Source organism: Mytilus californianus, unplaced genomic scaffold (assembly GCF_021869535.1).
Source record: "Mytilus californianus isolate M0D057914Y unplaced genomic scaffold, xbMytCali1.0.p SCAF_9, whole genome shotgun sequence".
Taxonomy (NCBI): Eukaryota; Metazoa; Mollusca; class Bivalvia; order Mytilida; family Mytilidae; genus Mytilus; species Mytilus californianus.
The window spans coordinates 49,594,994-49,612,846 of NW_026262745.1; the positions used below are offsets into that span (position 1 = coordinate 49,594,994).

At 31.3% G+C, this 17,853-nt stretch overlaps 1 protein-coding gene across 1 annotated transcript in view; it reads right to left on the bottom strand.

The window, feature by feature from the left end:
* Window positions 1-6,284, bottom strand: part of LOC127714718 (polyunsaturated fatty acid lipoxygenase ALOX15B-like) — a 30,068-nt gene extending 23,784 nt beyond the window's left edge. Inside the window, exons 1-5 of the mRNA XM_052220770.1 lie at window positions 5,643-6,284; window positions 3,187-3,234; window positions 1,831-1,983; window positions 1,290-1,405; window positions 300-399 (exon numbers count right to left, since the gene is read on the bottom strand). Coding sequence (XP_052076730.1) covers window positions 300-399; window positions 1,290-1,405; window positions 1,831-1,983; window positions 3,187-3,234; window positions 5,643-6,269 — 1,044 coding nt within the window. The 5' untranslated portion in view covers window positions 6,270-6,284. The remainder of the gene's footprint in view (window positions 1-299; window positions 400-1,289; window positions 1,406-1,830; window positions 1,984-3,186; window positions 3,235-5,642) is intronic.
* Between the last annotated feature and the right edge of the window lie 11,569 nt (window positions 6,285-17,853).

Sequence of the window (17,853 nt, forward strand, 5' to 3'; positions counted from 1 at the left end):
TAAGCCAAAAACTGCATTTAATGTTCTATTTTAACCATGTCGGCAATGTTGTATGGCAGGTGGGGTCGTCGGACACAATTTTTTTTAACAAGATACCCCTATAATAATGTTAATTTTTGCCCATTATTTTCAAGGGAGAAGAATTTTGTTAAAGTTAACGACGACGGACTACTGCGACGGACGACGGACGCCAAGTGATGAGAAAAGCTTATTTTGGCCTTTTAGGCAAGGTGAGCCGAAAATGGTGAAGATATGTGTGTGTGTGTGTGTGTGAATTGTTAGTTTACAAATTACATTACCGCTAAACCTTCTGGTACGTTGATGTTGGTGAAGTATAATTGATGTCCTTCTATCGCTGCATTGACGTCAACAATAGCATTGAGGACACCATTTGGCAGACTTAGAATATGAAACATAAGCATGTACATACACGAAAGAAAGAAAAACAAAACATATATAGTATCTTATGATTTTACATATTTCAAATATTCTAATAGCTTTGAAAGTTATATTTTGTTTTGTTTTAATGAAGGAGTTGTTGTTTGGTTGCCACTGATTATGAGACAAATATCCCACAAAGTTCGAATAACGTTGAAAAAGGTAATTAGAGGTCACCATACGGCTTTCCACCGTTAGTCAAACACATACCTCACAATAACGTTTTAAAGCTATAAAATGTCTCAGTCAATCCGTTTTTAATTATCTCACTACATCGAGCATAAGCAGGATATGTCAAACTAAAATAGCATTGAACAATATATCGGATATTTCTTTGATTACTACTCTCTGAAGACGCTGGTATATTGACAGACCTAGAGAGGGTCTTCTACTCCATGGTGATTGCCGTTGTGAAACGATGGGTAAGTGATACATACTAATTTAACATGTTCAGCTTATATTATGAACGTACACTAAAACCTATAATTCAACTCCTTTTGATCAATCAAATTCGGAATGTTGTCCCCTTGACACATTCCTTTTTATCATTCTCAATTTTATTAAACATCTATCTAGTCCGGTTGTGTCGTTTTTACCCACATTTCTCTTGTTTTTATATTTTAACTTCTGAAACTACTATATCTAGTGTTTATGATAAATCTTCGTGCAGACAAATGTGTCTAGTGCACTGTGATCTGTATCATTTCATAGTATTCAAAACATGGTTTGTTCAGTCAATTGCGGTGCAAAAAAATAAAGAATAAACGTAAGGTGGAAAAAAACGTATCTCTTTAAATATTATTGTTTTGAAAAAAGTAAGATTCACAAGTTATAAATGGGATCTGTCTTACTTGTTCATGATGTCTGCAATCTGATCTATGTTATTTACCCGCCTTATTAACGACGAGTTGCACTGATTAAGTCGTTGCAACGCAAAATGCTGATCGTCTTCCCAATTGATGTTACCCTGAAAATTTAAATCGACATTTATATCGTGTATCAATGAGTACATAATATTTTTTCTATCATAAATCCCTTAATTCACTAAAGGTACTGCAATGACCAAAACATAATTTTGGTTGGAATTTAAAATCGACTCCCAAGTAAAAGTGTATTTATAATTTATAATTTCCACCTCTTTATCATAATTACATAAAATGACATACATGAACAACATCAATTTTGATAGCTTTCACAGGATAACAAAACTCCGAAACTGTCATACTCCATGACCTGCGTTACTCCAACTTCCAAATTAAGACATCGTTTGAAAATAGTTTTAAATCTAAATGACAATAATCAAAAGTAAAAACTGAAGAAATTGTCATCAAAACGGACATTATAATATGTGTAATAATAAGTATGTGTAATGATATATTATTTTTTACTTACTCTTGGTGCTTTAAAATATATTTGGTAAGCTGTGTTGATTTCTTCCAACAATCTCCACCTTCCAGGAAGATGTGGAAACCGATTCAATAACATCTTGAACATTATGTATCCTTCAGATAGAAGCATTCCAGCGGTTGGAATTATACTATTTGTCTGTAAAATTGTATGGAGTCAAGTTGATTTTTTATATCTATATTGTTTTTTATACTTTAAGTGAAAATACCTGCTTTTGATTGTATAATACGATAGGAATAAGTTAGTCTATACCATGGCTCAGCGGAAACAATTTTTCGAATGTCACCCTCTCATGTAGACCAAACACAACTTGATAACTAAATTTTTAAGACAATGAATTGAATTTGCACAAAATAAATAGAAGACAATGAGCAATGTCTACGTTTTGGCCCCAGAAGAACATTTTCATAGACTGTCAAATTAAAAAAAAAAATGTCTTCACTTCTGTTGTTTTCTAATAACAGTTACGTTGCTGTGTACGTGTCGTCATAGTTAAGTATGTATAGTTTAGAATTTAACAGTAAAAGAAAACAATGAATAAATATTTACTATCATAAATAAAATATCACTAATGTAAGAGGTTGATAGAGCAGATTGTTAACTCTCGAAAAAGCATTACCAATCTCGGCTTCGCCTCAGTTGACATTGTTTTCTCGGGGAAATAATTGTCTATATCATCTCAGTGGTGATTTATTGGGAATATACAATATGTTCCTTCACTTGATTACAGTTATAAACTAGAAAAGAGTCATTCTTTTAAAAATCAAGAATACCTTTTTTTCTTTTTCAAATTTAATAACAAAACTGGACCATTTGTTTAAAAGTTCAAACGGTTTTACTGTTACTCTAAAAAAAAAAAGGCCAATATCAAACACTAAATATTTTGATAAAAAACAAGGAAATTGTGCTTCTTTGTTGCTCAAAACATATATAGTATTTAAAACAAGATGGGTAGTCATGTAAAAAATTATATTAATGACTAAATAGCACTTAATTGACCTGATCGCATGTTTTATCACTCGAAAACACCCGATCTTCACCCGAAAAAGAATTGGACCGATTCATTCTAAAAACTGTTGTTGTTATTTCAATCGTTATTTGGTCTCTGGTAAATCATACAGCATCTTCTTATTTTAAATTTCGGAGTAACGGTATTCAGTTTGACGTTTTTATTATACATAATATATTTATTTTCTTAAAACTTGGAATGTTACTGTTGGTATAACGATTTTTAGATTATATCTTTTCCTATCAAATGTACAACAGTATTATCTAACACAATATTTGAAAATCATTATGAGAAGTAGTAATTTAGCAAAAGTTTATCTTTTCCATACTTACCAAAACGTAGCAGAATGAAAAGTTCTCTTCCATTGGCAAATTTGCAATCTGTAAATATATTGAAGGATAATTTGTAAAACATTCTTGAATTAAGTAGATACTATAATAGTAGATCTTCATTTAATCAATACATTGTTAAGTGAACTCAATTTTTATTGACGATAATTTAAGTTTACATTGCTATGATAAATGAAATGGAATTTTATTATATTAAAATGACATAAGCTACCAAATAGTTAAATAATAAAATACAGAGCACCGAGGAAAATTCAAAAACGGAAAGTACTTTATCAAATGACAAAATAAAAAGCTCAAAAACATCAATCGAGTAGAAAACAACTGCCATATTCCTTATTTTGTTCTTATGTAGACGATACTAGATTAAATCTGGTTTTATAGCTAGCTAAACCTTTCATGTAGGTCAGTCGCATGAAATTCCATTATATTGAAAACGATGTGTGTCAGACATAATTGGTAAAAATGTCAAAAATTTGTTTGCTGTAGTCAACAATGGGTTTTAATCTTAATCATCAATAACATAAACTATGTCAAGAAAGAAAAAACAAAATGGTATTTAGAAACTCTGTAGAAAAAGTTCATAAGCAAAACAAGAGAGACAAGAAGAAAAAAAATAGCACAATACTGGATGTAAATTTAATTTAGTTTTCATCAAAAAGATTATAGTCCACCTGACATGTACATGTCAAAGAAGACACTCAAATATAGTACAAAATTGATACGATGTGCTATCGGCAGTGAGGAAAATCCTTGACATATATTCAGCCAAAAAAGACAGGGAAATAACAAAATGTGAATCAATTACCACAAAAAACCAATGGCAAGATTAATGACAACAAAAAAAACCAGAAAAAAAAACAAATATTACAGACAGCAAAACCTTGTTACTGTTTGATATTTCAAATTCCAATACAAAAAAAAAATCAATTATTTTCTCCTAGAGGTAAGTTTCAATAACTTTGTGTTGCTTAGTCTTTAGTTTTCTATGTTGTGTCTTGTGTTTTATTATTTGTCTGTTTGTCTTTATCTTTTTATTATTTTATTGCCACATTTTACACGCTATCAAAACAACACTTTCCAGCATACAGTACGTGCGTAATCTGCATACTGAGCTACAAAGGACTTTCTGCAGCAAAAAAACATTACAAGTATGCCAAAGCCCCCTTTAAGTCCGGAATTAAACCCCATTTAACATCTATGGGGCGAAATTCAGAGAAAACTGAAAGACGGCCATTCAAGACCGACAACTGCTGTGGAACTTCAGGCATCTTTTCTGCAGGTGTGGGCTATAATTCCTTTGCACTTAATCAACCGTCTGATTCATTCCATTTACAGGAGATGTCGGGCCGTTATCAACTCTTATTAAGGACACACACACACAACTGACTGGTGATCTGTATTAATTAATCCTGTGATAAGGTGGGAAAAATTGTATCAATGAACATTGAATGAACTGAAATGATGTAAATTGTCAAATAACTAGGACCATTCAATTAAAAAAACTATAACATTTATTCTCGCATCATGATTGACTCCAACTACTGACACGATTCGTTTGCGGTTAAGTATATATATTATCTTCAAAACTATAATAGATTGATTGAGTGTTGGTGTTTTAACGCCAATTTTTAAGCACCGCTTTGGGGCTTTTTTGTGGTGGCCAGTTTTTATTGGTGGAGGAAGCCGGAATGCCCAGAGAAAACCACCGACCTATGATAGGAAAATCGATAATAGATAAAAGGGAACTTAAGACAGCAAATCTACAAATCTCCTTGGTGTTATTGTCGTTGATTTTCTTTTATTATTATTTTGATTGTTAACCTATTACTTATATATTAAGGCATAGTAAAACCGAGATCACAACTCAAAATAATTGAAATTGCCGAAATTGTAAGTTGGCTCAATATGATATACATTGAAGGGGGATTTAATCACTATTTTGCGTTAATGATTATTATTGCGATGGTAGATTATAGCAGATGGAGAGAAAATGTGAGAAGCAAAAATGCTCAGCATGCATACTAACGTATATGTATTTCCATTCTTGCCGATTATGGCTGCTATTTAAATTTATATATATCTAAAGTATAAAAGATTTAAAAAATAAAAAGAAACTATTGATAAAACTTGTTTTAGAGGGCAATATCGCCATGTAAAATGGAAATGTCAAAATCTTTAAAAATATACATATAAAGGTAATTTTTTAATGTTATAAGGAGGAAATGATTTCAGAGCAATTTGGAATGACTTTTGTGTCATTTTTATGGAGCATTTTCACATCATATACGGGAAGGAATATTTGAACAAGCTCCAACTGCCCCTTTGTTTTTTTTTAATAAAGAATGTCATAACATTCAATAATCGCAAAATCAGTTTAATGGCAAGTCTTTATAAAAGTGACATAATATATATTTAGGAATGGATAAACATTCATTTACCTTGACCGGTAATTCTGTATCATGGCAATTATACAATCCATATCCATATTTAAGTCTTTGCTCAGCAAGATCAAAGGTTCGTAGATCTCTATGATACCGACTGCCTTCATCTTGAGGTAAAAGCGTATCTTTTCTACTGGAAAAACCTTCTTGCGTTATTATCTTATGAAATGAAAATCTATTTCCTCCATCTATTTCTATCCAACGAAAGAACCATTCAGAGTCTCCGTCATTACCATTTCTATTTACAATCATTGTTGAAATATCTAATGGAAGTACACCATTAGCCTCGGTTTGAACAATTTGTATACCATTGCCAATTTCTTGATTTATTTCGATTTGATTAAATTGAACCGCTATTCCATTTCCTTGTACAGTAATATTGTAGACTGCATCTTCCGGATTGGCATTGACCGGTTGCAGGGATATTCGTATTGCATGCAGTCCGTCATTGAAATTCAATAGATATTTGGTATACCATACCATCCATTTACCAATATATGCAATATTTTGAAACAAGGTCTGCACTCTGTCTCCAAAATTCAATAGGTATTTCATATAAAATACCAATTCTTTAAACCATACCTTACCAATGTATAACATTGTGTATAATATATACTTAATCATTGCTTTTTACTTCAAGTTCTCCCTGAAATGACACAGTTCTTACAGTTGAATTATAATTTCATTATACTTTATGGCTCGGTCCTTATCGGTTAATGACAAAAAAAATAAGAAGGCATTATAAAATCATTTTAAGAAATTTAAAGGGACTACATGTATATTACTTAATATTTGCTTTTAATGACTTGATTTTTAAATGTGTCATTGACTTTCAAATGAACATGATTCCCATATAGTATTCTGTATATTGCTGTCGTATTAAGTAAAACTGAATTATGAGACTTGTAATTAGGATAGGACAACGACTCATCTCCAAATACAGATAGTCATGAGACAGGTCAAACTACATGAACAAATAACATAGTTGATGTATAAGAAATTAAAGCCTATTTCCAAATTACAAAAGGTTTTTTTTAAAAAAAGGCAACTAAACATGCATGACCTCGATAATATGTATCAGCATGTAGAGTGTATTCTAGTCTAGACGTCATCTAATTAATTATGAATATGACCTCCGAAAACTGCCTAGAGTAAATTTGAACCGATAAAAATATATAGATATCGAGTACGTGCAATTGGATTTTCTAGGTCTGTTTGATTTAATCTTAAATGTTTTTCCTCTCTTTGAATGAGAGAGCCTTCGGATACGTTTTTGGATTGTCAAAATATTACTCAAAATCCGATAACTCCTATCTGTGAACATGATAATTTGTTGCCGTTCTGACATCGAATAAAATTTTCACAATGAAAAAGTCCGCGGAGGGTCTTTAATACAGCATATAAGAGTTTTCGCTATATTAAAGACCCATTGGTGGCCTTCGTTTGGTTTCTGCTCTTGGACGGATTGCTCTCTCTTTGACACATTCCCCATCTACATTCTCAATTTCATTGACGACAATTGTGCATTAACATTTTCAATATTATAGATTTTCATGTACTATTTTTTTTTAACTAAAACAGATTAATGGTAATAAAGCATTTGCATGTGTTATTTTAAGTAGAATATATTTTTTAAACTTCATTACTACAAAATGGACTGATTCTTTGTTACTATTTTTTCTTAAAAAAACCTTAATCGACGTTTCAATACGGTTGAAATATAATCTAATAAAACGACACCATTCAAACATTTGATGACACAAATTAAAAACAGTCGTATTAATACTTGTCGTATTATTCACTGTATGTTTATAATTTTAAAGGAAATCATTTTAAAATTAAATGCCTAATTGTAATGAACAATTGAAAAAAGGTACGTACCCTATGAAGTAATAAATGTGATTCTGAGATGAATTATGTCAGTGCACAGTTTTATACCGTTGCCTTAGTTTAACTTACGCAATAACACGGTTCACTTGCTGGTTCATCTTTACAAACAACAATTCTAAGAAATATTAAAGAAAGTATAAACTTACATTCAAATACTGAGTAAAGAGGAGTATTTTCTAATAAAATAAAAATAAATGTTTGGTAATATATAATATACAAATAAGAAGAATAAGTCTTTTCTGTCTGTTAATGACGGACAATAGAAATGTATCGATGTTCAATGCCCGAGCATACATTAGGAAGATCACTAAAACTGAAAAATGAACTAAAAAAAAAGAGCAAGACTTGATGCTTCGGCACGGTAAGGATCTATAATAAATTACGATTCTATCAATATTTAAATAAACAAAATCATATTTGATTAATTGTCTCAATCGTAGCTTTAACTCTTGATGTTTATTAGTCATCGTGTTATCATTTTTTAATGTTATCTCTCTAGACTAACCATATGTGTTAAATGTCCGTAAGAGACATACAAGACCATACAAGTATAAACTTTCTCTAAACCTGTCTTGGTATTCTAGGAATTGATATTTTGTCTACTACTAGTCAAAACATATGAAACGATTTCTTGTGAATTTAATTTCAAGGAAATTATTAAAAAAATGCATGCAAACATGTAAGTATGTACTAAACTAATTGAATTGTTTTACATTGTCATTTCGGGGCCTTTTATAGCTTACTATGCGGTATGTGCTTTGCTCATTGTTGAAGGCCGTACGGTGACCTATAGTTGTTAATTTCTGTATCGTTTTGGTATCTTGTGGAGAGTTGTCTCATTGGCAATCATACCACATCTTCTTTTTTATAAGTTCCCGATGCATGATATCTTTTTCATATATTACGTATCCATAACGCTCAATTAACCAAAATATTTTCTTCAGTGAACACTTTCACAGCAACTCAACTTTAAATTCCGGGTTTTGTTGCCGGAGTAAATAGAAATTGACATTGTTTAGTAATCAAGAATCAAGTAGCACGTGAAAATTAAGTTATACGAATGTTCCCTTGCATTTGCAACCTTGGTTTATGTGTTTTACCATAGGGTTGACACCTGTATCTTTGATATACAATTGAATCTCCCAGTTATCATGTTTTTTTAAATTGATGGAATCATAGAGTTTCATTATTTTTATATGAAACTATATATGTAAGTATTAATACCATGCATTTCCGATCCATGTGCAACATATTTATCTGTAATATACATTCTTTTATTAAAATGTCTACATGAATGGTGCGTCTGTAGATCCCCGACACGAATCATAGGGATGGTACGTCTTATGAGTTAAATTTTAAGGCTGTAGTTACCATACAAACATCACAGCATCAGACCTTAAACTGTTCGAATAAGGAACACAAAACAAATTAAAAACCAATTGTTCAGAGAACAATTGAAGGTCTTTCCACAAAAACACATGTATTTTAATATGAAAATAGTAAAATTCGTTTAAAAATGTCATTTCCAGCTTCAAATGATAGCTTATTGTACGCTGATTACAAAAATATATGGTTTCTATACAACATTTTTTAAATAAGGGAGATAATTTGTTACTTCCGGTTTGAAAAATGTTACTTCCAGTATTATTCAAACGTTTAATTGACACTGATACCAAAAATATCTGGTTCTTTAAACGTTTACATTAATTAAGTACAAAAAAAGCTACTTCCGGTTTACACAATGTCACTTCCGGTTGGCTTTTTTAAGGTTAAATGACTTGAAACCTAATGCAAAAAGTCCCATGGATTTATCATATATACATATGAGGTAAAAGCAAAGGTCAAAATCTAGAACGTCAATTTAACCTATGACCTTGAGCTCAATTTCAAGGTCATCAATTAAGGACCTAAAATCAAAAGACCCTAGGATTTAATTATATTTGGTTCATGAGTTATATCACCATATGCATATTTTCAAATAAAAGAGGGGAGAAAACTCTAATTTGATGTAAGCGTAGCCTTTAAACCGATATGTATGTGTTACGACATGTCGCAACTAACAATTAAGTCAAAATATGTTGTCGATATCTTTAATCGTGTTTGAAAAGAAGTTAAAATAAGCTAAAATCCAAATTTAAAAATGACCTTGACCTTTGACCTTGACTCTATTTTCTTTTTTTTGGACCAAGGACCTCAAATCAAAAGACCCTAGGTCCCTATCACTTATGGTTTACCAATTACAATTACATTTTACTTATTTTAAATACAGAAGGGGAAATAACTTTCATATGGAGTTTCTGGACCGCTTCGGTCAAAATTATTCTTAAGATCCTGAGGATATAACGAACAAATTGGAAACATAAATTTGTCATAATCTTTTACGGTTGCGAAGGAGATGCGTACACAAGAAAAACAGTGTTTGTGGAGATAACTCTTACAATAAAAAGTATTCGGCTAAACAGGGTCAGTTTTCAAATCGCAATAACTGTTCGATATCATACACAAAAAATCTAAGCGACATCTTGCGAAACAAAAAAGCACCGTCAGAAAAAAGTGGCGGAAGAAGAAAAAAATATTAATAATAATTAAAAAACAATTGTTCAGAGAACAATTGAAGGTCTTTCCACATCAATTTTCTAAATAATTGATAGGAAGCTACTTCTGGTTTACTCAAAGTTATTAATAGCGTCAAAGTATGAATTTCTTCATACTGATTCAATAAATAAATGGTTTCTATATACTTTTGCCTGAAATAAGGGAGATAATTGCCAACTTCCGGTTTAGAAAATGTCACTTCCGGTCTCATATGATAGCTTTATTCACACTGATACAAAAATATATAGTTTGTATATACTTATGCCTGTAATAAGGAAGATAATATGCTACTTCCGGTGTATATAATGTCACTTCCGGTCTCAAATGATAAGTTAACCTATGATCATTCAAAAAATATATGGTTTCTAGGTACTTTTCCATGAAATAAGTGCAAAAAATACTACTTCCGGTTCACTCAAGGTCACTTCCGGTTTACTTTTTTCAAGGTCATATGTCAACCAACAGTTTGCAAAAGATGGCTTTATCATGTACCAAGTTGGAGTAATAATCAATTAACCTTAAATTGAATCATTTCAGGGACAATAACTCTTAAAAGATATCATTGGATTGTTTCAGACCAAATGTATCATATCTTAATCACAATTAAGCAAACATTTTGCACTAGTTCTTTAATTTGTAATTTTAAAAGTGACAGAGGAGATCAAATAACAAAAAAAAGTCAAAATTTAGAATATGACCATGACCTTTGACCTTTGCCTCAATTTCATTTAAATGAACCAAGGAACTCAAATCAATATACCTTAGGTCTCTATCACTTACCATTCAATTTATGCTATACATTTATATATCCCTTATGTCAAATACAGAAGGGGAAATAACTCTCATATGGAGTTTACGTATCGCTTCGGTCAAAATTGGACAAAACATCCTTATGATATAACGAGCAATTTGGTAAAATAAATTTGTCGCTTTCTTTTATGGTTACGGAGGAGATGCACGCACAAGGAAAACAGTGTTCGGGGAGATAACTCCTACAAAGAAAAGTATTCGGTTAATCAGGGTACGAAACATCTAAGCGATATCTTGCGAAACAAAAATTTATCGCAAGAACAAAATTAGGCGGAAGAAAAAAAAAGAAAAAATTAAAAACCAATTGTTCATAGATATCATACACAAAAAATCTAAGCGACATCTTGCAAACCAAAAAAGCACCGTCAGAAAAAAGTGGCGGAAGAAGAAAAAAATATTAATAATAATTAATAACCAATTGTTCAAAGAACAATTGAAGGTCTTTCCACATCAATTTTCTAAATAATTGATAGGAAGCTACTTCTTGTTTACTCAAAGTTATTAATAGCGTCAAAGTATGAATTTCTTCATACTGATTCAATAAATAAATAGTTTGTATATACTTATGCCTGTAATAAGGAAGATAATATGCTACTTCCGGTTTATAAAATGTCACTTCCGGTCTCAATTGATAGGTTAACCTATGATCATTCAAAAAATATATGGATTCTAGGTACTTTTCCATGAAATAAGTGCAAAAAATACTTCCGCTTCACTTTTTTCAAGGTCATATGTCAACCAGCAGTTTGCAAAAGACCCTATGGCTTTATCATGTACCAAGTTGGAGTAATAATCAATTAACCTTATAAATTGAATCATTTCAGGGACAATAACTCCTATAAGATATCATTGGATTGTTTCAGACCAAATGTATCATATCTTAATCACAATTAAGCAAACATTTTGCACTAGTTCTTTAATTGTAATTTTAAAAGTGACAGAGGAGATCAAATAACAAGGAAAAGTCAAAATTTGGAATATGACCTTGGCCTCAATTTCATTTAAATGAACCAAGGAACTCAAATCAATATACCTTAGGTCTCTATCACTTACCATTCATGCTATACATTTATATATCCCTTATGTCAAATACAGAAGGGGAAATAACTCTCATATGGAGTTTACGTATTGCTTCGGTCAAAATTGGACAAAACATCCTTATGATATAACGAGCAATTTGGTAAAATAAATTTGTCGCTTTCTTTTACGGTTACGGAGGAGATGCACACACGAGGAAAACAATGTTCGGGGAGATAACTCCTACAAAGAAGAGTATTCGGTTAAGCAGGGTCAATTTCAAAGGAGCATAAACTGTTCGATATCATATACGAAACATCTAAGCGACATCTTGCCAAACAAAAATTTATCGCAAGAACAAAATTTGGCGGAAGAAAAAAAAAATTAAAAACCAATTGTTCAAAGAACAATTGAAGGTATTATCACATCAATTTTCTAAATAATTGATGAGAAGCTAATTCTGGTTTACTCAAAGCTACTATTGGCGTCCAATCATAGGTTTCTTCATACTGATTCAATAAACATATGGTTTCTATTGACTTTTGCCTGAAATAAGGGAGATGATTGTCAACTTCCGGTTTAGACAATGTCACCTCCGGTCTCAAATGATAGATTTATTTACACTGATTCCAAAAATATATGGTTTATATATACTTTTGCCTGTAAAAAGGGAGATAATTGGCTATTTCCGGTTTAGAAAATGTCACTTTCGGTCTCAAATGATAGATTTATTTACACTGATTCCAAAAATATATGGTTTATATATACTTTTGCCTGTAAAAAGGGAGATAATTGGCTATTTCCGGTTTAGAAAATGTCACTTTCGGTCTCATATGATAGCTTTATTTACACTGATTCCAAAAATATATGGTTTATATATACTTATGCCTGTAATAAGGGAGATACTATGCTACTTCCGGTTTATAAAATATCACTTCCAGTCTCAAATGATAGATTAATGTATGACCATTCAAAAAATATATGGTTTCTATGTACTTCTACATGAAATAAGTGCAAAAATGACTACTTCCGGTTCACTCAAAGTCACTTCCGGTTGACATTTTCAAGGTCATATGTCACCCAACATTTTGCAAAAGATCTTATGGACAGTCATGTACCAAGTTGGAGTAATAATCAATTAACCTTAAATTGAATCATTTCAGGGACAATAACTCATATAAGATATCATTGGATTCTTTCAGACCAAATGTATCATATCTTAATCACAATTAAGCAAACATTTTGCACTAGTTCTTTAATTTGTAATTTTAAAAGTGACAGAGGAGATGAAATAACAAGGAAAAGTCAAAATTTAGAATATGACCTTGACCTTTGACCTTGGCCTCAATTTCATTTTAATGAACCAAGGAACTCAAATCAATATACCTTAGGTCTCTATCACTTACCATTCATTCTATACATTTATATATCCCTTATGTCAAATACAGAAGGGGAAATAACTCTCATATGGAGTTTACGTATCGCTTCGGTCAAAATTGGACAAAACATCCTGAGGATATAACGAGCAATTTGGTAAAATAAATTTGTCGCTTTCTTTTACGGTTACGGAGGAGATGCGTGCACAAGGAAAACAATGTTCGGGGAGTTAACTCCTTCAAAAAAGATAATTATTTGATTTCGCAGGGTAAACTTCAAAGGCGCATCAACTGTTCGATATCATATACCAAATATCTAAGCGACATATTGCGAAACAAATATTTATCGCAAGAACAAAATAAGGCGGAAGAAAAAAAAAAAATTAAAAACCAATTGTTCAAAGAACAAATGAAGGTCTTTCCAAATCAATTTTCTAAATAATTGATAGGAAGCTACTTCTGGTTTACTCAAAGTTATTAATAGCGTCAAAGTATAGATTTCTTCATACTGATTCAATAAATAAATGGTTTCTATATACTTTTGCCTGAAATAAGGGAGATAATTGCCAACTTCTGGTTTAGAAAATGTTACTTCCGGTCTCATATGATAGCTTTATTCACACTGATTCCTAAAATATATAGTTTGTATATACTTATGCCTGTAATAAGGAAGATAATATGTTACTTCCGGTTAATAAAACGTCACTTCCGGTCTCAAATGATAGGTTAACCTATGATCATTCAAAAAATATATGGTTTCTAGGTACTTTTTCATGAAATAAGTGCAAAAAGTACTACTTCCGGTTCACTCAAGGTCATTTCCGGTTTACTTTTTTCAAGGTCATATGTCAACCAACAGTTTGCAAAAGACCCTATGACTTTATCATGTACCAAGTTGGAGTAATAATCAATTAACCTTAAATTGAATCATTTCAGGGACAATAACTCCTATAAGATATCATTGGATTATTTCAGTCCAAATGTATCATATCTTAATCACAATTAAGCAAACATTTTGCACTAGTTCTTTAATTTGTAATTTTAAAAGTGACAGAGGAGATGAAATAACAAGGAAAAGTCAAAATTTAGAATATGACCTTGACCTTTGACCTTGGCCTCAATTTCATTTAAATGAACCAAGGAACTCAAATCAATATACCTTAGGTCTCTATCACTTACCATTCATGCTATACATTTATATATCCCTTATGTCAAATACAGAAGGGGAAATAACTCTCATATGGAGTTTACGTATCGCTTCGGTCAAAATTGGACAAAACATCCTGAGGATATAACGAGCAATTTGGTAAAATAAATTTGTCGCTTTCTTTTACGGTTACGGAGGAGATGCGTGCACAAGGAAAACAGTGTTCGGGGAGATAACTCCCACAAAGAAAATTATTTGGTTATGCAGGGTAAATTTCAAAGGCGCATTAACTGTTTGATATCATATACCAAATATCTAAGCGACATATTGCGAAACAAATATTTATCGCAAGAACAAAATTAGGTGGAAGAAAAAAAAAAAATAATCAGAAGAAAACCAATAGGTCTTTCCACAGAAAAGTGGAAAGACCTAATAATCAGAAGAAAACCAATAGGTCTTTCCACAGAAAAGTGGAAAGACCTAATAATCAGAAGAAAACCAATAGGTCTTTCCACAGAAAAGTGGAAAGACCTAATAATCAGAAGAAAACCAATAGGTCTTTCCACAGAAAAATGGAAAGGCCTAATAATAATAATAATCAGAAGAAATCCAATAGGTCTTTCCACAGAAAAGTGGAAAGACCTAATTACGCTAGAAGCATGATCAAATATATGTTATGTATGATTTTAAGATACAGCCGTATCGCAAACGATAGTTTGCAATTAGGCGTCATAAATAGAGGGGGTAAAACTGTGACTGTTATTGTTAGTTTATCTAGTATATGGTCAAATGGTTGTTCTGCCATTTGTGGAATATTTATAAAATCAACGTTGCATCCTGAAATCTCCAATAAAAGCAATCATTTTTAACCCCACTTTTGTGAGCTATTAACTTAATTAACTTTGAAAGAATTGAGAAACGGTATCATTTTTTCAACTGAAGGGACTTTTATGCTTTCATCAATGTATCCGTCTAAAAAACTAAAATACGTTACTTGCATTTCATAATTATTGATAGTAAATCAAAACATATTGATGGAATCGACAATATCATGCTCGTCTTAATATATTTGACGGATCACCAAGTGACTTTTATAATTCAAACACCGATAATGAATGAGTTGAGTATAAACATGCCGTGTATTGATCATTATACACTTACATGTATAAGGTCTATGTGCTAATATTTCATTCAAATTCAGGATGTGAGTAATATTGGCAATGAATTTAAAAAGTATATGTTCTGAAATATTGTTCGACCAGGGTTAGGGAGAGAACATTACGACTACCCCTGAAAATATGAATTTGTTGATTGAGGAACATACATCTTGACTTACAATAGTTCACCTTACGAACATTCCGAGTTGTTGAAAGGATTATAAACATGCAATGATGGTGGCATACTCTTTTCACCAGAAATCAGACTGGAAGTTTATCATAACCAAGGATTGACTACCGAAATAAACTTCGTTTAATTGTAAGCTGAGTTGTTGACGAAGTACTGAATTAAACAAACTGGGGAAGTATTCATGGATGTGGTTGTTTTTTTTTTTTTGTGCGGGGGGGATCACAAATGTTTGATCATTTGAATTGTGAATAGACAGTTAAATTTAAAATCTAAGTTTAAAATTCTTGTTTAAAATCATTATGCGTTTCGTTCGCATTCTAAATTACAGTTATACATTTAGTAGCTCCATATTAGTCTTAAACAGTCATTTCGATCTTCACATAACCTGAGAAATAAATCATTTGGTCATGTTTAATTTTCAAGTCAATTTCCAGACTTCTGTCGTTTTTTTGTTTGTTTTGTTTTTGTTGCACTTCAGTGTTCGAATTCTGTTGTTTCGTTATTTTCCTCTTATAGTTGATGTGTTTACCTCCGTTTTAGTTTGTAACCCGGATTTGTTTTCCCTCAATCGATTTATGACTTTCGAACAACGGTATATAAACTACTGTTGCCTTTATTTATTACAGTATGGGTTTTGCTCATTATTGACTTATATATGTAACATGTACGTTATGTGTCATTTGGTCGTTTGTGAAGAGCTTTCTCATTGGCATTCATATCACATCCTCTTTTTTATATTATTTGCTGCGGTAACTTAGTAGAATTCAGTATAAGCTTGATATGTACAGGTTAATAACACTGCCTAAAAGTATAAACAAACATAATTTACCACTCTGAAACGCAATAGTTTTGAAGTACTAAATATAAATAAATTTGACATTTTCAGTCATTCACGAGCTGCATGTATTTAGACCAAATAAGCATTGCTTACATAAAATCTGTTGACTAGTGTTACGTTGACGATGTATTTAACTGAACAGATCGTTCGTTCTGAACAAGATTTGAAAAAAAGTGAACTGTTGTATTTAAATATTTTTAATACGCTGACTGTGACAAAATTCGAACCGTATTTTTTTACTTCTGAATTCATTCAAGGATGTAGACCGCATGATACAAGATTGAAATATATCTTCATTTTAAATGTCAGTCTGACCAATGTTAAATGAATAATTGAATATACAAAATCGAAGTTAAGAAAATCGCGGAACATATTACTTATACTTGCTACAATTCTGATAAGTTAAAAAAATATTTGATCATTTTAAAAAAGTCCGCGATATAATTCAGAATTCATTTCAGTACAGTTTTTAATGAAATGTATTAAAAATCATGTTACAATACGGTAATTTGTTTGAAAGGCAAGGTATTTGTAGTTTGGCATTTTAAAAAATTTCCTCAGTCAGTGTTACTATCAAAGAGATATGTTAAACATTTAATCCATATCTCTTTTTTTTTATGAAAGATTCAATCGTTGATAAGTTTTTTTAAATATTGTTGTTATTATAGTTTATAGTTGAACATAAAATAAATTTGTAATGTCAGGATGTCGTTAATGTATGAGGTAATTTTTCATATGCAATACAACAAATAAGGAAAATGATTTAACAGTTGACAGATTTTCCTTATTTGATTGTCGGAATGTAGATGATGGTATTTCCCTGTGTAAGTATATAATTTTAAGAAATTCCTCCAACAAGGTTTCTAAGAATTGCCTACTTTAGAATACATTATGTTAGATGCAACATATTCTTGATTTGTAATTTGATTTCAGAAACCCTATATCGGGTTTCTAATAAATCTCCCACGCATAGGATATTTCCCGAATGCTATATTATATTTGTTTATGTTTTGTTTACAAAAAAGATGTGGCATAAAAGTGCGCTGAACAAGAAAATAACTATGCCTACCAATTTTCTTCTGAAGTCTCTATGGATGCAAAGTAAAATAACAAAATTACCGCACTCCAATGGAAATTCTTCACGGAAATTCACTAAGCAAATGGCAAAATAAAAATCTCAAACACATC